The 26,933-nt window shown below is 41.4% G+C and overlaps 1 protein-coding gene across 1 annotated transcript; it reads right to left on the reverse strand.

The window, feature by feature from the left end:
- PPM1F (protein phosphatase, Mg2+/Mn2+ dependent 1F) lies at positions 1–26,799 on the reverse strand. Its single transcript, XM_030500913.1, has 7 exons — positions 26,518–26,799; positions 15,473–15,603; positions 12,167–12,366; positions 11,389–11,577; positions 10,107–10,250; positions 9,605–9,698; positions 1–8,687 (listed from the first exon to the last, which is right to left on the reverse strand). Exons 1-7 carry the CDS (start codon positions 26,691–26,693, stop codon positions 8,314–8,316), a joined length of 1,308 nt encoding a protein of 435 aa, XP_030356773.1. The 5' UTR covers positions 26,694–26,799; the 3' UTR covers positions 1–8,313.
- Between the last annotated feature and the right edge of the window lie 134 nt (positions 26,800–26,933).

Here is a 26,933-nt window from a genome sequence, read left to right on the forward strand (position 1 = left end):
TTCGAGTCACTATACTTTATTAATACTTCAGAAACACCAGATCCTACAGTGGAGAGTTTTTTCTCCCCACCTGTTCCAATCACTGCTTTGAAACAACCTCTTGCAATATGCAAATAGATACATGAGGCACTGTGTGAATACAAAAGTGACAATACAAAAAACCCCAACAATTAAACCTCATGCAATACATACATATATATATAAAAAATATGGTAATGTAGCATAATACACACAAGCACTGTTAGAACAATCCATGTAAATGAATGTACAATATGCACAGCATTTAATGATCGATGACAACAGGTTTCTGACCTGTGCACAAAACCAGTCAGCTTAAGTAAGAGTTTTAAGATACTAGATAACTGGTTAAGCCACAGTTTATAAAACCTGCTGTACTGCAGCTTTTCTGCTCAGGGTCACAAGTGCAGATTAGCATACAAAATAAATAAGGACTACGATTCTACAACACTTGGCTAACAGCTTCTATTTCAAAGTCACTGGCCCTCTTACTTTCATTCAAGGTTCATTAGCCAACATAGTGGCAAGAAATGTGCCTAAAGCAACAGTTCTGTTCTTGTACTATTTTAATACTGATAAGAACACATACTTTTATGTCAGAGAAGTAGTTACAGAAGCCTAACTTACCACTAAATAAGCACAGGATTGAAGTTATCGTACAGAGCAGACACTGAAGAATTACACTGACTGAGAGGTTGATTAGCCACATGGTATGCTGCAGTTACCAACCTGTCTGTTCCACCAAGTAGGGCAAGAAAGAAAGAGAACTGAAGAGGTGAAGAAAGTTAGAAGGCTTTTTTTCCCTACTCAGTGCAAATGTTTGAAAACACAATCTGCAGGAACAAGGAAATACAGAGACAAGAATATTTCTGAAGTCCTGTATTCAGGATGAGAGCTACTATTACCTGAAATAAGCTTAAGTATTCCCATGGAATAATATGCAAATAACAGCATTTTCTTCTTACACATCCAATACTGGTCAATGACAAAGACGTAACAGTTGTTCTAGTCTCTTATCTTCCTAGCTGACATGGTACTTCCTACACTCAGTGTTGCAGCCTCCAAAGATCGGACCACATTCACTATGAACACAGATGAAATGAAAATTATGAAGTGGCAACTAAACTGACTTAATAGCCGGTGGAGTTTACAGTCTAAGAAGCAGCATTTTGGGGAGGGGGGCTGACAGTGTAAAAGGAGATAAAAGAAAATTGGGAAGAGAATAAGGAGGAGACAGAGCAGGACTGACTTTTAAAAGAGGAAGTTAAAAGTAGCCAAAGTAGTTAAGTTAAAAGTACTAAAAGCTAAAACTATACTGGCCTTTTTTTTTTTTTTTCCAGTATAAGGTTTTAACTCTCCAAACAAACATCTTATTATTAAACACATTGAAAGGAAAAAAAATAAAATAAAAGAAAGCAGCATTAATCATCCAGTATTAAGCAGAATGCCTTTTAACTAAGTTAGAAAGGGCATCATGAAAAAGAGGAAGTATTTAATTGCCCTGAGAAGGTCCCCATATTCTCTCTAGTATTCTAGCTATTACCTCTTTATCCTTAGACATCCAAAAAGGAACCATCACCCCTTAGATAAAAGGATAAATACCTCCTGCAGGGAGGGATGGTCACACCTTCCTGCTCCATTTGTCAAAGAGACAAACCTTCCATACGCCTCAAGTATTGCCGCGCAAATGATAATAAACTTCAAGAATTGATCTGGTAGATCAGGACAGACTGATAAAGTTCTTGTGCATGGAAATCCAGAACCATTTCATCATTAATAATTTCAGTACTCGCTCTATTAATATCTCCTGCAAATGAGTAATCAGGCTTAATAATTGAGAGAAAATTCAATAATCATAATCTAACTAGTCACAAAGCCCAGACACATTCAGCTCCTTAGAAAGTTAAATATATCTTCTCTCTTCAGACTAAAAAGCACATATCAACAACAAGACATGAAACCCTGACTGAGAGGAGTTTGTTAACAAAATAAAGCAGACATTACAAAGCAGCCAAATTCATTTGCTTTAAACAGTGGTTTTCAGCTGACAGTGTGCTGCCAACTCTTCTAGGTTGCTTTTTTTTTTTTTTTTATTCCATTGTTTGCATTCCAAGAAGCTTGAAAACATTCTTTTCCTATCGATTTTGTCCTCTTCTGGTTGACAAAAGCAGCACCTTGCTAAATTTTCTCTGCTGCCAACACAGCTGTCTTTTGTTTATTTCTGTGTGCACCAGCAGCAGCATGCAGGGCTTGGAAAATCCATTAAACTGGCAACACTCAACAATTTGTGGGAAAGGCTTGTGAGTGTCCAGGCTCTGATGGCTTACACCAAACTAAAGGTTTAAGTGATTCTCTGCAAGATTTTGGTTTCCTGCTCTATTTGGAAATAAGGTTATCACAAGAACCTACCAGTTCATTTTAAGGTAGTATTTTAAGAAGTGTCTACGACAGACACGTTCAGGTCCAGTCACTCCCTCACGTCTCCATTTGGCTGCTTTTCAGCTGACATGACCGATATCAACAGAAATAACTTTAGATACAGTGAAATCCAACAAATACATTAAAACTAACCAAAACATATGCAGAAAGTGGCTGGCTTAGCTCTTAGAGCTGTCAACGCTGAAAAACAAATACTTACCAGCGCTAGCTGTTTTAGTGGCTTGACTTAGGAAAGCGAGGAGGACTAATCTCTTGGGTCTGGTGCTGTCAGTTTTAAAGGTTATGCCTAGCTTGGCAGGAAACCCACTGCTTTCCAGCACAACTGCTCAAATGCAATCAGACCTGATATAAACACGTGTTTAGAGAGAATACATAACTTAGCATAGATTGGGAAATGTTGCACTCATTTGAAAGCTCATTTTTCTCCCTCTCCAACCCTTCCTAAATGACATTTTGTCTATCCGGAGTTGTTTGCTCCTCAAAAAGAGGCAAAGGACCATTACTTATTATTAGGATTTTGTGTGGTGGCACAGGCCCAATTGTAAAAGGGACAGTAATAGAACTAAGCAGAGAAATTTAATTCAGGCTTAACTAGAGCTAAATTGTATATGAATCATCTGCAATCTGCTCTGTTGTGGCTAACATCCCCCCACTGTCTCTCTAAAGCATTTGCTTGATACTTCAGTACTGTAAGAACAGAAATAGACCATGTCTGGTGCTGTGCATTAAGTACCTGCATCCACAAGAACACTAGTAATTTAACCAACAGGGTCTCACTTACACAAACAGTAGAGCTGCAATCTTAATTTACACTTTAAGCAGTTCAACTAACTGCCTATGTTCTTTACAGATTGAGGGTATTTGCTGGTTACCTTTTGTCAATGCCATTCAGAAACACCTATGTTCCTCAGCCACTTGTTTTGGAAGCACCTTTTTGTTATTTTCTAAAGGATTGCCTGGGAGGGAAGTTTTAACCTCAAACAACTGCTTTAAGCTATCAGCTGAAACTGGGTTTTCCAGTGCAGACAGCCAACTTATCTCCAGAATTCAGAAAGCAAGAGAAGCACTTTTCCCAACATCCAACAAAAAAAATGAAAATTTTAGTGCCTTTTCATGACAGGAAGCTAATAGCACTGGAAATGCTTTTAAAATGAGCAGTATCTCATCTGACTTTGAATTCAGATAAGTGTCTATTAAATGCTATTAAAGTCATCACTGTGATTAACACTATTCAACTGCCAACTCTGCTGTAACCACTCTGTGCCCAATTACTCATCTTATGAGAGCTCACCAGCCGTATCGATTCATTAACACACTTCATGGCACTTACTCATGGCAGCAGTTGTGCAGTGACCAGCAACTACATATACTGGATGCTCCCTCTTAGCTCCTCCTCACACATAAGGATGTTTAGAAAAATCCATTTAGTACTATTAGCTTCCAAGACAGTGTTGAGGGGTCACAGTAAGTCACCTTGGATGCTTTTACTGTGATTCCTTTCTGGGCTGTTTGAAGACAGAGTTACCACATCTGAGCTTTGCCTTTTTAATGGGTGTGTTTCTAATTCTTTCAGGCACTGGTATTTCACTCTAAAGAACTGACATTTGTAGCTCTATTTTCCAGCCCACTTCCTTTTTAAAATAGGCATTAATAATACTTAAATGCATTCCTGTCTCTCTCTTTCACTCCTCCATCACTCGGAGGGTGGATTTTACTTAATCTCCCTCTGTTCTGAAGATTTTCCTGCATTTCTATCCTCTCTATTCTCAAAAAAACCCCAAAAAAACCCCACAAAACCCAAACCCAAATCAACCCCCCAACAAATGTAATATGTAAAATCATAATGCTGTCTATGTCAGACCCAGAAGACTGTCTTAGGTATGCTTCTTTGTAGGAGAGGGTGAGGTAGGGAAGGGAAAGAAAGGTAGAAGTATGAATTACCCACAAGCAAAGGAGATGCTGGATACCCGCTAAGCAGAATGACTAAAGCTAGTTTTTAATCAAGCACAATACAAGAAATTAAGCATGCTCTGTTTTAAATATGCAGGATGCTTTAAGGAGCTGGGTGCTAAAATGCAGCAGCACCATTCATTTGGAGTCTAATAAAATATGAAAATACTTTCATTTTTCATTGCACATTTGTATGGAATCCTTCAGCTAATTACTACAGCTTCAGAAATTTTGGCTAGACTCAAGAATTGGTTTTGTTGGAGGCTCTTCAGAAAGACAACAAGGAAACAAGCAAATCATTCAATTTGTCATTAGTCAATCTGACATTGGTGGACAAGTGTTAGTACATTGTAGATGACATTGGGAAGTCCCAGACAGGTGGGAGCATTCTCTCGCCAAAATCATGTCTTATTTTTAACCAAGAGAGGGAAGGAAAACAGAACAGCCAACACTAGAAATCCAAGAAGTTTTAAGGGGAAAAATAAGAAAAGCTGATGTAGCAGATTAGGACTGTAAATTCAAAACATAGCACTATTTCATATTTTGGAATATTTAGTTCAACTTCATACCTTCTGCTAGAGCTCCTTCCCCTCTCTCCTCACCACCCATACCAGTGACAGTTCTTGTAACAGCATTATGCATTACAACTGGTGGCTTCTAAAAGTGATCTCAAAGTCACAAGTGAAACAAAAACTGGAGGTTGCCTTGCCATCCCAAGGTGAGACCATCCTGATAAGCACTTGCAACAGAATTTAAAAGTGCACTTTCAAATCCATGCTTGCATCCTGCGTCATACTTTCATTACTGATTTAGCATAAAATTGAAATCTTGGGGCTTCAGTTTGAAAAAAAAAAGTTTCCGTAGGTTTTGATCAGGCTGCCAAGAACAGTCAAGACATTGCCAAGACCAATTTCCCCCCCCAAATAGTGTTTGGAATTTTATTGTAGATGACACATTAAAACTTATTTATTCCACTGACAGGATACAAACTGCCGTTTTTCATCCAGTTACAACTCCTACAGATGTGACCAGACTTTTTAAAGCTAGCAAGAAGTCTCTGATAAGAAAGGAAGTATTTTTAATCCCTACTGAAATCTGTATGAGTTCCCAAAGACTATTTCTATCCACTTACATCTCAAAGAAATGAGGCAATAGGTCATTCAGAATGAAAACATCTATATAGGGGAACAGCTTCTCAGAACACACAATTTCTTCCTAAGAGCATAGCTTGAGAATTAAATCTTTTGATGACCACAGACAGCTTTCTAAAGGCCCATTTCACTCAGCTCCCATAAAAAAAACAACACACCAACTATCAAATTTGAAACAAAAAAGGATATTCTCACATAACTCTAAGAATCCACTGAAGGACTTAAGACTTTGTTTCTTCTGTAATGCAAATCTGCCCCAAAAAGGTTGAAATAAAAAGATCATTATGAAGAACTTGGCTTGCTCAGTTCCCGCCATGTTTCAGGAAATTTGGCAAATTTCAGAAACCAAGCCATACTATGAATTTACCAACTTTTCACATCTCCCTTCATGCATACAATAGCTTGCCCTGACTCAGCAGTGAAATCAAACAATTCTGTGTGATTCTTACTTTATTAATAATGAGAACTATTTCCAAGACACCAAGAGGCACTAGTGGTCATCAGAATTTAGCATGACACTGAGTATCTGGGTTAGAAATCAAAGAGATAGGAGATGGTAAATTCAAAGGGATTACTATGCAAGTCTAAAGGCTTCCTTAACTGAAGTAGGTTCACTACAAAAATTGATACCCACCCCACAGCAGGCTGCCATCACAGAAAGCATTCCCCACATATTTTAGGACAGCAAATGTAGCATGGAAAAGTGCTTGCAACCTTCTCAGAGCTCCCTGTCGTTGCATAGCAGAACAAGGAAGTCACTGAGTTGCTATGCAATGAGGTGGTATTTCATGAGGAGTTTTATGTTAAACCATACGATCGTTCATAGTAATCCAGCAAAACACTCAAGTCATTCGGGTAGCTGCACTGCCCCACACTAGCTAATGATTCAGAGACACTGTGGACATAAAAATGCTGCTCTGTTCTTCCTTTTAGCCATCTCAACTCTTCTACCTAAATTTCCTTCCTAAGCAACATTAATTTTCAACACATTTTAATCAACAGCACTGACATATTGCAATGCCATGTGCTTCTAAATCAGGCACACAATCTTGCTGCCAGATGTAAAGCACTTTTTGTTTAGATACAGAAATTACTAACACATTTACTGTTGAGCCTTCAGATCTTGTTGAGTCCTGCTAGCCAGGCTAGTAAGGCAAGACAAAACACAACCAGAGGCTCTAGCATGTAATGGAAATAACAGTTGCACAACAACATACACATTCATTAGGATTCTTTCATCCTCCCCTTAGCTTCATATCTCCTTAGAGAGTTATTTAGACCAAAAAAGTTCACAGAATATGGCCAAATTAACCATCTATTAATCAGAAACTGTTACTAAACTGTTTCTAGTTTGTGTTATTACATTTTTTTTTTATGAAGGTCAAAAGCATATTTGTTTTTAAATGAAAGTCATGATGACTCAGACTGTTGCTTTATGATTAACTACAGCTTTTTGCATGGAGTAGGGGGTAAGTCACAGTAAGTATTGTGAAGCTTTTATGACAAGCCGCAAGATTTGGCAACAATGAAAGTTGTTTCTTAAAACCTAGTTCCCACTAAAATAATTCACAAAAATGAAACATTTAAGTGCATTAAACATTAGTATTGAAATAAAAAAGTCACATTTTAGAAACACTATAAACTGGCTCACCAGAATATGATAGAAAGCCAGCAATCCTTGGGTGAAATATTTAAGGCACTTGAGGGTAGTCAGTTTTTAAACGCAGGTAATAAAGACACAGCCACTTAAAAATTCTAATTTAAATAAAAACCACAACAAAATAAAGTAACACTGCAAAAAATTCTTCCAACTGTAAAGTTCAGTAAATAAACAAACACTTAGAATAAAAATAAAATTCTCATTTGTTATAGTACACAAAAAAGTGGCAGAAACAGCATATTTAACTGCTAGAGCACACATACTGTAAAGAGCTCTCTCAAATACAACAATAAGGGTCCTTTCTCTTCAGGTTGCCAAATAGCCACTAAAGCACGTTTTTTAGGGGAAAATAATCCAGTGCAGTTAAATATTAGATTCCAGTTTATAAATCAGAGCATCCCAGAAAGCAGCTGATTTGCACCATTTTGCCTGGGATATTTCTAGTTAGCTTTCTTGCTCTTTTTCTGGAGCATTCAGTCAGTTTTATTTTCTCCTCTCCATACAAACAAAATCAGATTTCTCTGTTTGAATGAAGAGGCCACATCATTCTCATTTCGTCTTTGGTACAAAACAAAAGCAACTTGCACAGTATAATGGTGTCACCCAGTCTCGCACACCAAGCCTGTTCCTGCAGAACACGCACAGTAACAAGCTTTTCTGTCTGTCCTCCCAATCTCCAAACTAACACCACAATTAGATACAACATACAGCATTCTTTTTAAGCACTAGTTTTCAATTTTCACTCAGAATTCACAAACGGGTGTTCTCACCCATTAGCTTATACATATTATGGTTTCTTACCACTTCCAGGGCAGAGGGACATGACCAGCAGCCCTGGGACACGTTTTAAAAGTCTGCTCCCAGAGACGAAATAGATGTACAAATCTCCACATCTGCTCAGTGTTTTTTGAAGGGAGGAGAAAGGAAGGAAAAGACAAATGGGAACTCAGTAAAAGGAGTCTTGCCTTTTTGTTAAATGTTTGTCCATTTGTCATTTCTCTCCTGACATGTTTAGCTTATTTTATTAGAGGCTTCTTCAGTGGAAAGCAGTTCCTTATGTGAACTTATTTGAATGTTCTGATTAAGCAGATTTTGTCACTGTGTGGCTGCTGCCTCACAGCTGAGGAAGTTAAAGGGTGAGCTCTGAGCATCATCACCAGCCCCTAGGCTCTTGGGGTCTTTGAGACAGTCTGCCAAGATGTCCTGAGGATCCCTCAAGAAGACCACCAGAACAGTGATGTTATCACTGGATCCATTTTCCTTTGCAGCAGCCACCAGTCTTTCTGCTGCTTTGAGACCCACTCCTTTGGTTTGCATTAAATGATCTAGGACCAAGTCTACAACCTCGTATGGCTTGACAGCATCAAAGAATCCATCGCAGGCTAGGAGCAAGTAATCTTCAGAACCAGTCAGCTCAAATGAGTCTCCATCTGCATCACCTGAGATGTAGGGTTTCTGACATATGTCACCTAAGACAAACAATCAAAACAAAGGCTTTATTACTTCAAATGTTAACAGTTACTTTTTCAGCCACCAACTGCTTTTATCATCCTCAAGGTCAGACAGATCATATTCCACAAGTACCTGATGCAGGACAAGAGTAGTGAAAAGCTATGGAATAAGCCTGGAAGGCCTTTGTTTCCTTAAGAATGCTTGGAACCTACCTAAATCCAATGGGTTTCTAAGGAGTTACTCTAATTCATGCTTTCCTAATTTTGCAGAGAAACTAAGGAAACTCTTTCAGTTTTTCCTCTCTGAAATACATTTCTGCAAGGAGACAGGCAGGCCTTCACTTTACAGGTGTGCCTCTTGTACAGCCTCCAGAATGCTGTGAAAATAAGCTTTTTCTTAGCTATCCAGATATGCAGCACTTATGTTTTGTACTACAATTAAAATGCCTCAATTTGCTGGTTATGTGTGATTTTGAGAACTGAAGTAAGGAGAAAGATACATTAATATGGAAGTGGACAAAAAATGCCAGAAAGCAGACATTCAGACACATAAAGAAAGCTAGATGAACATTTATTACTTCCCCCACTTTTACATATTAAATACTCTGCATTTGTTAAGCTACCGTAGAACATCACAGTATCAAAGACATTTACAAGAAGCAAAAGACTTAGAAGTATAAAAGAATTAGGACTGTCATGGCTAGTATGGAAAATAAAACAATATTCTATGCTTATGGTAAACCCAATAAGATTATATAGCTGCAAGCTATGTAAGTTATATAGCTGTAAGATAGCCTTATGGCAAAGACAGTAAGAGTGATTTACTACTTGGCCAATGCTGAGCAAAATGTCATTTACAGTAAACATACTGTCTCAGGTGGTGAGTTTTAACCAAATTTAAGCTGAACTCTACTAATTCTGGTGGTTTATCTTACCAATTGCTCTGGAAACAGCCAAGGTACCATTAACCCGCCAGCAGTCCATATAGGTCACACAACCACCCAGAGTCTCAATACGTGCTCTCTCATCCTGAAAAACAGTAGAAAACAATGGCTTACTGACCTTGTTGTTATCCAGTCGAGGAGAAAAAAAAAGACAAACCCCAAAACCAAAAGCTGCTTCAGCTTCTGTATTTATACTATGAATATAGCAAACACACATATCAGAATCTATGTTGGAAACAAGCATTTCGTATTACCGGAAACAACCCACCTACTTCCCAACCATACCATGGCTTGTCCACAAAAAAAGCAGAATTCTTAAGTTTTTGTATCATCATGTTCTTTCCCATACAGATAAGTACCCTTTCCTGCCACTTCTTCCCATATGCAATTATGTAAAGCACCAAACACTTCACTTAAGAAGGCTTGATTCCAAAACGTTTCAAGAGAGATTGTAACAACACATGCATGAGAGGAAAAACCAGGTCAGACTTACTTCTCTTTCTGGTTTGTGAGGTTCCATTAACGTCACAGCTTTTCCTTGCTGCACAAGCATTACCTGCGAGTCCCCTAGCCATGCTATGTGTAGCTTGTTCCCTACAATCAATGCAGATACACCTGTTGTACCACTCCGCAGCTTCTACGGAAGAAAACAGGTATGTTAGGTGAATATTCAACAAGCTCTAGTAGGTTACATGGCAATATTGCAAACCTAAGTTTAATCACACTTAAATGCAGCAGAGTAGACCTGCCAATCGTAATTCAGGTTACTGAATAAAAGGTACAAGTATGAGGACAGGCTTGAATTAAACTATTTACATATTCCAACATGCAGATGGCTAATACTGCCTCTGTTACATTCTTCCTTCTCTGTTATTAATTCCAAAACTGATGTAGGAGACTAAGACCTCTGTTGTTCAAAACACAGAGAGAATATAAAAATGAAAATAAAAAGGATCCTGAATTTCGGTAGTATAAACATCTCACAAACACACACAGGTCTCCCCAATCCCTTTCACATTCTCTACCACTAGCAACTACAGACACCTTGCTCCACATACATTCCCTTAACCTTGGGTATTTAAAATGACGATGTCAACAAATGAGGGAACTGTCCTAGACTCCCTGTAAAGATTAGTGAGAGTTAGACCTCATGAAGATGCTGGTCCCTCTTTTGTGCCTCACTGACAGAAATTAAGGTATTAACAATGAATACTTCCATATTCAGTTACAGCTATAATAAAAGAGTTCTCATTAAACTGTATAATAAAACATCCTTCCATTATGTAGATTTGAAGAAAGAAATGATCATCATACAACTTGATTCAAAGCTGATCAATAAGCTTAATGAACTGAAGAGCCTGATTTAAATCATAGAATACATTTTTCATCTTACAACCTCCTGTGACAGTAATGGTGGGACAAGAAAGAGGAAGACAGTCACTGGATTACCAGGAAGAGGACAAAAGAACATCCAGAAGCTGCCTAATTTAGGCAAAAAGAAAGCAGCGTGTTCTCTCACTAATTAGTATGTCAGAATCATTTAAACCACTTAACACTTCTTTTCAATCACTCATCTTGAACTTGCAAAACTGTCATTTTGTTTTTCCTCAAAAAAAGAAATATTTTGATCAAAGAAAATCTTTACATGTAGCATAATTTCATAAAGAGGTCAGTGATTCAAAGAAACTGTACTGCCAGAATTTTCTGGATAATACCATGTTGTCCAACAGTTCTCAGTGTTATTTAAACACAATGGAATTAATCTACCCACTCACCTCCCTCTTGGCTTTGAAAAGAAACATTTCATCTGTCTTCTGGAAAGAGCATTTCAAGGCCTCAGCTGGATTCTTAACAATCTCTTCGTGTAGTCCAACATTTACATGTAAATGGGTTGCTGAATAATTGGCAGCATCCACTCCACCATGGCCATCAAATACCGCAAAGAAAGCACGATCAGTGTCATCCTTTTGTGGGGAGGGAAAGAGAGGAAGAGATATTCATGTTCAAAACCAAAATAGCTCATAGACTGCTACCAGCCAGCAAAGATTCTTTATTCTGGGCCTTCTTCCATACAACTTTGCATGGGTAAGGGCAATTTAAGTCACTTTACCCATGTGCAAAATGGATCAAATGGGTACTTTGCAGGGGACTTTGTTTGCTGTCAGTCATTTAATATCCTTGAAAATAATCTGGAATTGAATCAGCAGACAGCTAGTTATGTAGTCCCACTGCTTCATTAATTGGCACTTACACAATGGCTGTTCTCCCCCTTCTTTTCTTAATATATGCCACCTCAGTCACAAGAACATTGTAACTCCAGCAACATAACACTAGGTGAACTTCCCTTATGACATAAAACCCAAGGTCACAAGATCCTTCTTCATCAGGCCAGTAGTTAGCCCCTAGCAACCTGAGCCAATAAGTCCTAGCTCAAGACATGATAAAATAACCTGTGGTAACAAATTCTTACCCTTTTACAGGTCACCCATCAATATATGTACAGGGATGTTGAAAAGCTAACAGACTGGCCTCCCCAGTTGTGTCCAGACTTACTGATAAACCGAAGAGCTGGTTGAACTCTGGGAGCAGAACGTGGCGGTCCTCCATTTTCCGCCGGGTGTTACGGATTGCATGGATGGAAACAAGCAGGAACCGCTTCAGTGGTCTCAGCGGTGGCAACTGCTTCTGCCACTCACAGCAAACATCCCGGAGCTTGTTAAAGAAGCAGCGCTGCAAGGACTCTCCATCCAGCACTGACAGCACAAAGACAAACAGTAAGTTGCGTGCCTATTTTCCTACATTACCCCATCTTTTGGCCTGTCTTTCCTTCAGGTTTCTTTCCTTAGACTTATGTATACACAGTGAGCACTCTGCCTTTACAGGCTCTGCAAGAATAGGCTTCTGAGAATAATGGGGAGAGAAAGTTGCAAGGGAAAACAGTAACATTAAAGATAAGAAGAGCTACTTACTCATTCTCTTTCAAAAAGGAGGGTTATCAAGTAGGTGATTACATCACAAAAATCATAACAAAGACCCCAAAAATCAGTCTGGCATATTAGACATAAATGTTATTATTATGTAAATAAAGTTAACAAGATTTAGTGGTAGGAATACATCCCTACAAAAAAAAAAACCAAACAAACAAACAACAAACCAACCAAAAAAACCCCACAGCCCAACCCCACAAAAAACCACCAACCAAAAAAACCCCAAGTGGGCAGAAAAGCCTTCAAGATAAGAGACTGCTGCTGTCTTGGACACAAGGGTTGAAGAGCATTAGCTGGGCTTTGACTCAGGTTATGTCCTACTGAACCACTTCCACTGAAACAAGAAGCCTGAGAATGTTTTGATGAGATCAACAGCTCAACTCATAGCTGAGCTGAACAGATGAAAATTTTAAGCTGTTGTCTTTATGTTTTTAAAAACACATGGTTGTAGGAGCCAGCGGACAGGAGAACACTTCCGCCACTTTCCTGCTCTGTCATTACAGAGCACGACTGTAAACATCCACTGAGCAGAGTGTGAAAAGCTCCAGCCAGACACTCAAATCCTTTCCTGGACAGGTCCCAAAGATCAATTAATCCGAACTGATTGTTCATCAGACTGAATGCTTCGGTGTTTAGCACTGTGTCTAGCTTTGCAATGCAGTCTCTCAGAACATGTAATAATTTAAAGTTTTGCTATTTGAATAAGAACCCTCAATGCTGAATCAACTAACTTCAGAAAGCACCAAAAAGATCATCTATAGAGCAAAAATAATTTGCTGCTCACTAATGTGTTTCCTAAAGAACTGCAGTACATGAACTATCTTTTCTATTTTATCCTGACTCCTGCTAACACTGCTAGCATTAAAGCTTCCTCAGAATTCCTTTTCATAACTCCTGGTTCTCAAACAAGACTTTCCTCTTTCTCAGCAACACCGGATGGCCAATGAAATATTTGTGCTGAAAACCTATATAATTATCAAATGTGGGTTACCATCTGATGTTCCTTATTTTCCTACAAAGGCTGAGCAATTGCAAATAAAGATATCCTACTGGAACACAAAGTCACAATGCAGTAAGAGATAATTCTTTCTGATGCAAGAGAGACAATAAGAAAGATGGTTTTATATCACTTTTGGCAATGGCATGTCTTACCACATGCCTTATGGCCACTGTGGCAAACGTAACATAGAGCTTCTAGTCATGGGAGATCAGTAGCTTGATGCCCGCAGTTTCCCCTGCACAAAACCAGTGCACTGCTGCCTGTACTTCTTTACTATCTTACGGCTGCAGTGATCTCGTCACACAAAACTCTTATGAGCCAGCCCCTCACCTCGAGTAGAGTCTTGCTCCAGGTTAAGTTAGTTGCAGCGAAACCCGTGCGATTGCTCTCAGACAGGAGAACGGGGAGTATGACCCTACGGACCATATTTGCGGGCTGGTTCTGTGCGGAGGTGCCGGGAGGCTCCAGCCACAGCACAGCCAGGCCGGGCCTGCGGGCGGCCGCAGCTCCGCCGGTGGACGGCAGAGGGCGGGATCCCCCCCGCCCGGTGCCGGCGGCCGCTCTCCCGTGCCCACTCGCCGCTGCCCACATGGCCCTGGAGCCGCAGAACGGCTCCTCCCTGCGGCCGAGAAGGAGGAGGGCCAGGGCACGTTGTTGTTTAGAGCCCAGCCAAGCTGCTGCGAAGCCAACTCTTCCCATGCAAAGTGCTGGAAACCTGCTAAATCTCTCCAGGCACATGGAGGCTGCAAACATGGAGGCAAGGGATGAAGCAGTCAGGGTGCAGCAAGGCTTAATTAAAGGTGTTCCCCCTCCTGCCGCTTCAGACTTGTGAGTACTGGAATAGGCTTCTGGAAAGTGTTGCATCCTGGCCATTACCAGAGGTCTGCTTGGAAACGCATCCTCTGGGGCACACTGAACTGCCTTCAAGTCATCCCAGGGAAATGGAAGGACAAGCATTTCCCCTTACAGGATAAACTGGTTTGCCTAAGCCATCTCTCCTCCATTTTTATCTTCAACTCTGCCTACATCCTGCTCCATTTAAATTCTTGGCACCGGGATTGAAGGTTTGGTGAAGTCTAATGTTAAACACTTCAGCATGTAAATGTAATAGGACCATCTGTTACAGGAGGCACAAACCCAGTACTCAGTCACCAAGGTCTGTTCTCTCTCCAGTTCGCTCAGGAGAGAATGCAGGCATCAGGTAGAAGACATGCACCAGGTTCTTCAGCCCTCAGCATACCATCTTTATAGGGGAGGGTGGGAAGAGAAGAAATAATCACTAAAGAAAGAGACTATTGAGAAACTTGCCAAGAGAAAGACCCAGAGTTTCAAGATGTTCAGGTTGTGGAGGGGTCACGGATCTCAAAATCTGGTTCCCAAGAAGAAACAAAAGCAAGATGGATTATATGGATTAATTTAAGGTGTCAGTGTGGCTGCACATGAGCAACTGTGATGATGCCAATGTCAAAACATAGGAGTAATTACCTAAAGTCAGTTTAACAAAGAGAAAAGGGCACTTCAAAAAAATCTAAGAGGTTATCAACTTAACATAGGAACTGAAAAGTTCTGAACTAGTTCAGTTCAGGAAGCACAGTGGACACAGTCATTAATTCTTTTTGGGAAGAGAAAGAGTCTTCCCTTTCCAGAAAGCCAACCCCCACAATCTGTCCAGGGCTCCAGACCCCATGTTTGCATCCTGCCCACAAAACTAGCACAGCTACTTTCATCCCACAGATACCCAGCAGGAGCAAATAAAGTTCTGTTCGCTGCTGCTTGCCAGCTAACCAAATATTCTGGGAAATATTTCAAAACATGGAAGTCTTCCAACAGACAGCCTCTGGGAAAACCACAGAAGGAAAAACGCATACTTACAGGTGAACCTTTCCTCATCTCCTTCTCCCTCTGTTTCCACATTTTGCTGCTTAAATTCAGTCAAGTCTGTTTGGAGAACTTCATTAACTGCAGAATGGATCAATGATGCTGCAAGAAGTGGTGAAACACCTCTGCTGGTAAGAAAAAGAAGGGAAAGAAAACCATACTGCATTAGTTGAAGTTTAGCTACAACCTCACTAGTTATGGCTGATGACCTCAGAATTACACACAATCAATAATTCCAACTTCATTAGTAAACTAGTAGAGGAAACCATATGTTTAATATTTATCATACAACTCTTTAGTAAGATCTTCAGCTAGACAACTGCTTTCTCAAGAATGCAAAGAGGAAGAAGCGTATGAATCGTGTTTTCAAACTGTTGCCTCACACTCCAATCGCAGATGGTACCTCCTTCACTTCAGCTCTTGGATGGGAACTGCTACCTTCAGTTCTACCCTCTGAACACAAACATTTTGTTTCTACTCACTACACAACATTTATTGCTTGCAGTCAACTGTCAACTACAGACAGTATCAGGATCTCTGCATTGTGGTACACACAAATCTCCAAAAAAGTTCATTAAGACTCCAGTTCCCTCCACAAGTTGAGCTCAGTACTAACCTACAGCCCTTTCACATTCAGTTTCTCCTGACTGGAAGTTCCCCAAAGAAGTCACCCAGGAAAAAGGTGCAAAAAGTTGGCACTGGGGACTGGGATAAGAAAAGACTCCAAGACTTGTGATTCAGCTGAAGGTTTTAGGTAAGCATCTACAAGACAGTAATGCTATACAATCTACACACTCTCTCTTTTTTACTCAGTGCTTTATGCAAGCTGTGTGCTTGTGATGGGTTAACTCTGGCTAGATATCCGGTGCCCACCAAAGCTTCTCTACCACTTCCCTCCTCAACTGAACACGGGAGAGAAAATATAACAAAAGGCTCATGTGTTGAGATAAGACAGAAAGAGATCCTTCACCCGTTACCATCACAGGCAAAACAAACTCAACTTGGGGAAATGTTTGATTGATCACCAATCAAATCAGGGCAGGACAGTGAGAAATAAAACCAAATCTTAAACCCACCATCCCCTCGCACCCCTCCCTTCTTCCCAGGCTTAACTTCACTCCTCATTTCTCTGCCTTCTCCCCCCCAGCAGCACAGGGGGACAGGGAATGGGGATTGTGGTCAGTTCACATGTTGTCTCTGCTGCTCCTTCTTCCTCAAGGGGAGGACTCCTCACACTCTTCCCCATGCTCCAGCATGGGGTCTCTCCCATGGGCGACAGTCCTTCATGGACTTTTCCAGTGTGAGTCCTTCCCCCAGGCTACAGTTCTTCACAAACTGCGCCAGCATGGGTCCCAATAACTTTTATATTCACTATATTCCCATGGCAGGCACTAAAAATTACAGTACATAACACACATTCCAGACATTTTCTGTAAGCACAATGAAGAATAAGCATGGACGTCTATAAAAAGCATTTTATCCGTTGTTCATGGAGTGTTTGATACCCACAAAGTATCAAATTATACAGCCAAAGCGAATAACACATTAAGGCACCTGCACCAAGTCAAGGACAACACTTTGTTTTGCCAGGAAACATTTAGAGTCCTGCATAAAACCGTTTGGCTACAGAGTAAGAAATGGTGGAAGCAACCGGTCACTGCAGATGTTCAGCAGAGATGACTCGTTCTGTGCGTACAGAAGAGTGGGGAGGGGAAGACCGTGAGGTTTTAGATCTCAGTGACAAGAAGCCGAAATGCATTTTGCCATTGTGCTTCTGAAAGAGAGGCCTTGTCATATCCTCACAACCCCGTACGAGTACCTCCTGTGGCAGCAAACAGAAAGCATTGTGTTAGTCAGCAGGCTGCTAACAGAAGCGTGTTTCATGCTATGCGTTCTGTGGCCGTGATGGCCTACTTTAATGAGTCATTTCGGTACTTCAAATAGATGGCAACGTGTTTGCAGTCCTTTCAGTGCTGGCTGCAGTCACATCACATCACGGGAAGCCAGAAACTGACATTTTCTTTCTTTTTTTAAGGCTAATATGTTCAGGGGAGTCGGTACCTTTCCTACCCAAGTTTAAAGTAACAATCCCTGCTTATACTCTGACACTAACAGACAACCTTTTAAAAGGTCAGGCAAGGAACACATCTGAAATGGATATGGCAAACCCCCCAAAAAAATCCTGCTTCCTGTTTTTGTTGGTAGAGGTGGAAAAGAAAGGAATATAGAAATGGAAGCCACACAAACAGTTGTCAGATGTGTAGCTGCTGCTGCTGAAAGTCAAGAGCTTCAGTTAAAGTAGGTTTCAGCTCCAAGAACAGAGACACAAGTGAAGCAGTTATGCATTAAAATGCACAGTGAGAGCCACAGCTTCAGTCATCTTCAGAATTTCTCTGCTATGCTAGAAGAAGTATTCAAATCTAGCCTGGGTTTCCAGCTAGGCATCAGAAGAGGTCTTAATGCTTTGATTTTAAACTTTGTCAACTTCTGCTTTCCAGAGCCCAGACTTGCTGAACTGAGTCCATAAAAAGAAGCTTAAACAAAAGGCAATACACTAAATGCTATAATTCACAAGTCCTGTGAATAAACGTCTGCTTACAGGATGCCTGTAACAAAGAAAAGTTTTATGAGTTAATTATGTCACATCCTACAACTTTTTCCAGTCGCCACCCAGTCCCTAAAAAGGAAATTCAGAGGTTCCTCAGTACCGATAGCTTCACTCAGTTTTCCTTCCTATGCATTTCCTCCCCCTCCATAGTTTTGCAAATCTATACAAAGAAAATGGTTGTTTATTCGGGGTTTATGTTATGCAGCCAGCAACAACACCGAGCAGTTGACTCTGACATGCTCTCACAAGATAAAAGCCTAAAAAATTACTCTACCTCTTCAATTCTACCTCAATTCCAAACAGAACATATTTGTGCATTACTTTATAAACTCCTAATACCAGTACTGCCAAATTGGTAAACGTGTTTTTTACTCAAGCTCAGGTAAACAGAGGTCCAAGGCAATGGCATCTTCCATTTAGATGGAAGATGGCTCTAATTTCATCCTGTAAATCAGAGACTTTAGGGGTTAACAAAATAGATAATTAAAGAAGAGTAAGAACTGCTGCTTTCATTGAGAGCTACAAGGTCTTGCTTGGCTAGAGAGGATCTGGAAGCAGACACAGTACCTATGGCAACCAGCATAAAGGCAGAAGCCCACCGTAACAGACTTCAAACCTTTTCTGAAAGCAAGAGAAGAATGTCACTTAGTGTTAAAATCTCCCTTTCAAAGCAGCCCAGGACACCCTGCTGACAGGCTAAACAAGCATAATTTAATCTTCACGAATCGGAAGAAATACTGGAGCTGTTTCCTAAGTGGGGAAAAAAACTGTTGGGAAGAAGAGGGAAGCTGGGGGGGTGTGTTATGTGGAAAGGATGTTACCTCCTCATAAGAGTGTCTTAGAAGAAACGTGTCAGCCCCATTTCTATGACATACACAAGACTAATTGCCTAGCCTCAGCATACACAGGCTAGTAGTAAACAGTCTTAGAATTTCTTTGCTACAGGCTACTTCTTTGCTAACAAAAAGGGTGTGTTTTGACCACAATGGAAAAAAAATATTAAAAAAGAATGAATGCATGTTGTAACAGTGCAGATGAGGCACTGTAGCTTTACTACCAGCTAAAGTCAGATTGCTAGTGGCTGGAGCATGGGGTTCATATCCCGTAGCCACTTCATGGGAAAACACAAGCCTCATTTAAAAACCTGAGTAGAGACAGAACTGTTAAAGAGTAAAGCAATACTTATGCGAATAAAGAACACAAATTTATACGCCATCCTCCTCCTTGAAAGATTCCAGACTACTGGACACATACAGTATTGTTAAAAGGAGGTATGGAAAGCTCCTTTTAACCTGTGGGCCAAGATAAAGTTACACACAGAAGTAGAAAGCAATTGTGATAATTTGCATACTTTAGATTTGGCATGAGGTATAGAACAGAACTTACTTCTCTTGTTGTTTACCTCATTTCTCTTCTGCAATACAATTTAGTTCCCAATTTTATTTCACTTTAAAAGACCAGCTTGTCATGCCATCACAGCCACAATGTATTTACATAAGTCAGATCAATCAAAAGACTTACTGAACACTTATATATCAGCCTTCAGGAAGACAAGACAGACTATACACGAGTTCCTTCAGGAAGCAGAAACCCCAGTAAGATCAGTTCTTATTTGGTTAATTAAATCCCCAGTACACTCGCAGTGAGTGTTGCAGACAAGTCACCAGTTCAAAGATGCCCTCACCTCTTCTTCCCCTCAAGAGGCCATATTGAGAAGTCTCTAGTTAATGGTTTTGCAGGCAAGGGGGAAGCACCCAGAGCATCAAAGGTCAGGCCACCACATCTCATCCAGAGCCTCAACTATCACTGCACTTTTTTCAAAGGCTTGGGAACAGATGACAGACTTTCTGTTGTGCTCTATGCCCACAGCTTACGGCAGCTTTGAGACAGCAGAGTAGGGCAGCAGATGGCAGACTCCAAACAGCTGCTCTTCAGCACTTGAAGCAGAGAGAAGCAAGCTCTGTGTAACCTGGTGGAGAGTGGTACAAAGCCTCACTAGGACATACCAAACACCCAGTTTTACACAAAGCATTTTTTGGAAGGAAAATAACTGGCATCTTCCCACCCCAAACACACGCATATTCTCTCAGAGGTTTGTATGAAGTGAAGCACAAGAGATTACCAACTGTATTGGCCAAGCTGTTGATCACTTCTCACTTTTCAAATTTAAGAGGAAAAAAAAGGTTACGTGATGTTTCTAGATATTATTACCAAAGTCATGGCAACAAGGCAGCACTGGTATTGCAGGCTATAGCACCACTGTACGATCCTCTTTTCCTTTCAGAGTGTGCATATATATAAGTATGTATGCATATGTTGGGAACAGAGAGGTGCTGTATCTGCTAGCAAAAGCTTCTACAAGTCAGCAGCAGCTGACTTATATCAGAGGGAAGATATATTTGTGCACTTATTTGCTGCGCAGGCTCTGCAACACCAGAAGATCACATAGAGCACAGCTTTGCCAGTAAAGCAAAGTTTGTCAGAGCAGACTCAGTGTGTTTCCAGCACATTACAGCTATATCAGCAAAGCAGTTTTAGTGCAGATTTGCAAGCACTAGCAGTTCTCTAGTAAGTGAAAGATCCTCTCATACTGCCAAAATAATAGCAGGTCACAAGTTTCCTCATAAACAAAAGCTGCTTGTATTCAGTATTTTCTCCCCAGTCTGCTACTTTTATTTCCCTCCCCCATTTTATTTCTTATAATAATTACAACGTTTCCATCCAAGTTGCTCTAAACATTAGTATTTATTACAGCAGCACCCAGAGTTCCCAGGGTGATGGTGACCTGAAAAAGTACAAGTATATATCCAATGAGAACATCTGACATCCTACAATGCATAGAAGTTGTTTCGTGCATTAATGACATCAGGTCTTTATAGTAGATGATAAGATGGAATCAAAACAAATATATAAACAATACCACACACAGAATTTCAATCTTTCATGTTTCCATCTTTACACAAAGCAGTTTTTTTACAGTTTTTCTTCTGAAACTATCGGAAGCGGCAGCTTTAGAATCCAGAATCCATCTGGTTAGGCCCTTCAGTCATCATGGAATAGCTTTTGCAGAGAACGTGCAATGCAGTCACCTGCTGCTTCCATTTCCTTCTCAGCAGGAAGAAAAACCACACAGCAGAACAGGAGAGACATAATTCCACAAAAGCCACTTTAAAATTAAGCCGTAAACCTGTTGTTTCAAAACTGAGTATTTCTTATCTTGATGCCCAATTCAAACAGCAACAGAAAGGGTGTTTCGCACAGATTAGGAGAGCAAAATATGCAAGTTCTAGGGAAAGACAATTTCAGTTTTCCAAGCAGAACTCAAGAAGCTGATTTAAACAGCAGCAAGTCAGCCCTAGAAGTTTCCTCATCATTATACATTTGATTATTTTTTTTTTTTCAGCATTTCATCAAGTTTTTCTCTCTCTTGTATTGCAGGTGTCCCCATATATACACTTCCTTTTTAAACGCAAAGTGATTATTTCCCAAAATACTGAGATTATCTTGTAGCAGGAGAAACTCCCTTGGAGTTTTAAATTAAGGAATGTATTCTAAAAAGCAATTTACTGATCACAAAATTAACTGTTTGTCCAGCCTCTAAATACTGTTAGAGGCAATTCTGAACTACCCAAAACTATTATCCAGACACATGTTCAGTGTGAGCTGCATGACATTTCTCTCAAGCTGCGTATTGTTCTGCCATCAGCTTCAGAGGCATCAGCAGACAAATCACACATGACAAAACAAGCTGGTTTTGACCACCATCCAAAATCACCAGAGCCATTTTGTTAACCATTTGCTAAATTAACTAGTAAACAGAAGTGCCACATTCTTCTTGTGCATTAATTTTATCAAGGCTTCCAATTCTAACGTTATTAACCACAAACCAGTGAGAACACTGGTGTTGCTGAAAGAGCAGGCTGTTCCTGCTAATGCTATGCTTGCTTTCGACACTGAGCACAACTGGTCCCCTGAAAACTAGAAGGTTTGTTTACAGGCAACCACACATGAAATTCACTTTCTTGTCTGAAGTGAATAGATGACGGATACCACAAAGGTGCTCTTAGCAATGAGAAGCATTAGTGCATTACAGTAACATAGACTGAATGGCACAAATTAGGAATAAGGAAGTAAATTTTAGGGGATTTATTAAAAGCAGAGATCACAGTAGACAGAGTATTATTAGTTTTCACAAAGGAAGGGACTAAAGAGTTTTAAGAAGAAATCAGGTAAACCAGAGGCAAGATAAGGTTACTTTTTTCCCCTCTTCCTGCTTACATGACATTAAGTCATCAAAGTATCAGAATTGCTGAATTAACTATTCTAAAATGCTGAAAATAAAGATGTTGGGGCCACACCTTGGCTGAAAGCATTACAGTGTAAAACACAAAGACACAAAACAGGATGCTGAGGCAACCAAGAGAAGAAACACAGTGAATCGTTTAGGACTGGGCAGAACAGGAAGCCAAAGTCTCACAACTGTTATTGCAGTAAAGTCTCCTCAAACAGGAAGGCTGCTGGAATTTCACATTGTTCTTTAACTATGTCACAGGATGGTCATACAAGTTTCTGCTCTTATCAAGGGAAAGGAGACATTTCTGTATTTGGGGGGTCTGATTTCATCTCATGTTCTGTTTCAGTGCAAGTTCACAAAATTCCAGGTTAATTTCTAAAGCTTTAGAAGTAACTAACAGATTCTACATCCACATTGACCCATTTCACAGAGTCGGAACACACAGCTCTTACCTAAAAGGGTATGTTAATTAAAATTCTGCAAAACAAGATTACTTAAGCCTGCCCCAATTCTTCAGAGTTTTATGTACATATTTAGCTTCATAAAGGCAGTTCCATTGATTTGAATGAATTATTCAAAGTAGAAACATCTGCAAAGCTTCACCAGATTAGCGATTTAAGCGCAAGTCCTGCCAGGAAGCAGAAGTGGTTGGCTGCCTTAGCTAGTGCTCAGCTATGCCAGCTGCATTTTCAGAAGATGGGCAAAATCATTCATTTTAGATGTGTAAAGACATTCAAGGGGGTTAGCTTGAGATAGCCAACTGCTGCCATGTAAGAGAGGTATGCAACCTTAGAAAAGCAATGGCATTCAGAAGCTCCTTGTTGGACATAACATGTGTTACTCCTTACCCCATTTCTTTTCTCAACAGCAACTTGATTGGTGGTGGAGGAAGAACGTTTCTCCTTGCAAAGACACAAAGATTTATGCCCCAAGCAACTGGAATTAACAAGCTAAACATCACTTTAGTTTGTCTTATGAGCCAAGGATATCGCTGGGCTTTTATCATCTGTGTGAGTGTGAATGAAGTATCCGACAACACAGAAATAAGAAGCAGAACTGTGTGCCAAACTTGATTCCAAATAACACTGATCTATCAAGAACTCCTTCTTCATTACTAATCATCGTATAAGATAGATTCTGTGATGCTGGAGTGTTAGAGAAGTCCTAAACTAAGGAAACACAGAATAAGGATCAATGCTAGAAGCCAGCAAAGTACCCCCAGTAACATCTCCATAATGTTAAACCTGGTTATATTGACACTGTGATATTTGAACGTGCATATTTTCCACCAAGCTGCCATCTGTGTGCCAGGGATGCTACCATGATAGCCTGCAACAGCAGATCACTAGATCTAAGCTACAGTGACCTCTTGCGAACTTGTTTCTTAATCTGGCATCACTACTGCACCTTCAACAACTTCTACACAAACATTTACACGTCTTGTAAGCCTCATCCCTTATTTTTCCTTTTCTTAAAACCTTTGCATCCTTCTTTCTCCTATGTCCTTACATTCCCTCATCTATTTCAGCAAAGATTTGGGGTATTCAGAGCAATTGAAAAGTTTATTTAACCTTCAAAACTGCATTTGGAGTTGATCTGCAATAGCAAATGTGGGAACAAAAGTGCAATGTTTGGCAATTTCTCACACAATCAGAGACTTTGGGTTTGGTACTTAATTCCATGGATTATGAAAAGGTGGCCTACACTTTCAAAATAACTAGATTCCTGGCGTGGCCTTGGGCTCTACCAGTCTTTTCCTCCACATGCAAGAACTTAGCCTCCCAACAGGAACCCACAGCCTTTTTGCAATTGCAAAATGAGGCTTCTCTTTGTCATAGGAGTCTAAAACTGAGCTGTAAGTCTGCTGAGATCCTGACGCTCGGCATTTCAGCTACGCTCCACTGTGCCCAAGCACCCAGCTTCACACACAGGGTTGCTTCACTGTTTTGCCTGCAGGCAGCCAAAAGAATTCATGAAAACAGTTTCCTTATGTAGTCCTGTTTTCCAAGTATATTTTGTGAAAATAAGGACAAACAAGTAGACTGCTGCACTTCTATTCTGCTTTACTTTCTTCAGCTATCTTTCCCTTCCTTTATACTCCTTTTTTTTTTTTCTTTTGTGCCAGCTCAGGACTGCAGAAGCTCCACAAATCAAGCTGTCTAGTCAGCATTGGCTGCAGGGCAGGTATGTGAAAAACGCAGCTTCTGACAGGGCAGGCTCCTTTCCGTGTAAACACCAGAAGTGACAGGTGAGATGAAGGCATTGCAAAAGCAGCACTCTTTCTGCTTCCACTTGTTAATACGCCCACTAGAGAACAACAGGATGTTAGCAGATATGTAACTCAAAATTACTGTTTTAAAAATCACTACAGTTTGAAAAACTGATCCCACATCTCTCCAGCTTCATACCTTAGAAAACCTTAGCCTGGCCCACATAGTAGATGCCCACATGGCAGATTAGAGAAGTATTTGTTCAAGCCTGGCATTGCTCTGTTCTTTCAAGCGCTCATGCAGAACCACTGTTGCCCCACAGAGTTCAAAGATTCAGTGCACGCAACGCAACAGCTGTGTTTTGTTCAAGAGCAATTTAGCCAAAGCACAACTAAGTAATGCAATGATCAACTGGGTCTTTTTCAACTACAGCCTAAAAACCTAATTTTTTTTGCATGCGTTTCTCATCTTTAAGTTTAGGCACACCATTTAACTGAATGATGGTTATGCCCAGGAGCATCTCTGTAATATAAAGCACAGAAGTAACTTGATTTTTTAAAGGCAACTTAATTAAGGCAATTTAATTTAAAATCACTCATACACTTTCAACAGTAACAACAACAACAAAATCTATTCAGTGTTCATAAACTCACCAGATGGTAGCTAGAGAGAGAAGTCACTCAAATCAGTTTTCTAGCTTTTTATCAAAGTCATCTGGTAAGGAGGTAACATTCAGCACATACCTAAACAGAATCAGTTTCCCTTAACTCCCTGTCTTCACTAGTTATCCCCAGCACCACAGCACAAAGTCAGCTCTCCACCTGGATTCTTTTAGACCATCCGCAGTCCCTGTTCTTGACTCCTAACACACACATTAATGAAGCAGACTGTGGTAGGAACTTTGTAAACCCTAGAACATATACAGGCCATACCGCTCAAGTGCTTCAGGAAGCAGAGTATCAGGAGACATCGGATTAGCGCAAGACAACTTGTTCTTGTGAAGCACTAACTTGCCACAAGCACTAAGTCACATCCCAATTCTCAGCGGTGTTAGAGGGGAAGTCTAAACAGGCAAGAATGCAGGTATCTCTCCTGAAATCAGGGGATGACAGAAACACCACTGAGAGAAGAGCTGTGTTTTCCAGTGGTGGTGTGACTACACTCTTGAAGTTTGGAGAAAACATCAACTTCAGAAACCCACGCAGGCATGTCCTACTCACCAGGACAACTCAAGAGGGCTGGGAAGCCAAATACTTTTCTGGCTGGCTTGCTTCTTACGCCTGACAGCCCTGCAAGGCAGGTTGCAGCTCACTGACTGCCTCCCTTCCCTCCCTCCCTCCCTCCCCAGACTTTTAAGTAGACCCACACAGATGCCCTTAGGGACTTGAATTCACACTATTGGCACTTTACCACACGAATCGCCCTATCACGCTAATTGCAGGATTGTAATTTAATCTCTCATACACCAAGAGCGAGAGAGAAATATTTTCGAGAGCACACAAACATTACTATAAAAGCACAGATCTCGGCAGGAGGCCTGTGACACAAGCACGCTATTAAAAGCTCAGCTTTCAGGAGAATATCCACAAAAAAACAACTAAGAAGGGGGGAAATAAATTATAATAGCAATTAAAAAAAGCTAGAATTCCCTGGGAGACGTGGAGCGGCGCTCCCCGGGCAGCCCTGGCACGGCGAGGCCCGCGGGCCCGGCGGGACTGGGAAGTCTCCACAGGAGGAGGCGCCTCCCGCCGCCTGCACCTGCTCCAGCCCCGCACGGCGCCGGCGGGCCCGGCCCGCTCTCCTCAGCGACCCCGCTCCCCCAGCGGCCCCGCGCCCCGCCAACTGTCAGCGCGGCGCCGCCCCCGAGGGGAGGCTGAGGGCAGCCCGCTGCCCGCCCGCACCGCCGCCGCCGCCGCCGGGCTCTCACCTGCCGCCCAGGAGGCTCCTCGCCCGCTCGGCCAGCGCGCCCGGCACCTCGGCCTTGCTGAGGGCGCCGCTCCCCGCCGAGCTCCACGGCAGCGGCTCCCCCGGGCCCAGCGGAGACGGGAAGTCTTTCAGGAAAGAGCTCAGGGGAGCCCCGGACGCCTCCACCTCCAGCGCCATGGCGGCGCCGCGCTGAGGCACCCTGCCCGGCCGCCACCGCCGCCTCGCCGGGAGCGGGCCAGGCGCCGGCGGGGACGGGCGGTTGCAGGGGGCCGGCCGGGGAGGGGAACGCGAGGGGAAGAGGGCGCCGTGACGGCTCCTTTAAGCGGAGCGCAGGGGCGGGGCCGGGCGGGGGAGGCGGGGCCAGAAACAATGTGTGGAATGCGGGGGCGGGGCGGCCGCGTGGCCGGACGGGCGGGA

This window comes from Strigops habroptila, chromosome 11 (genome assembly GCF_004027225.2).
Source record: "Strigops habroptila isolate Jane chromosome 11, bStrHab1.2.pri, whole genome shotgun sequence".
Classification (NCBI taxonomy): Eukaryota; Metazoa; Chordata; class Aves; order Psittaciformes; family Psittacidae; genus Strigops; species Strigops habroptila.

Excerpts from the sequence above, each read along its gene's own strand:
- PPM1F (XM_030500913.1), bottom strand. The coding sequence starts at position 26,693 with ATGGCGCTGGAGGTGGAGGCGTCCGGGGCTCCCCTGAGCTCTTTCCTG. Across the intron at positions 12,367-15,472 it reads AGATGAGGAAAGGTTCACCT|TGCTGGATGGAGAGTCCTTG; the intron begins GTAAGTATGCGT and ends TTGTGCTGTCAG. Across the intron at positions 9,699-10,106 it reads CTCACAAACCAGAAAGAGAA|GATGAGAGAGCACGTATTGA; the intron begins GTAAGTCTGACC and ends ACTGTTTTTCAG.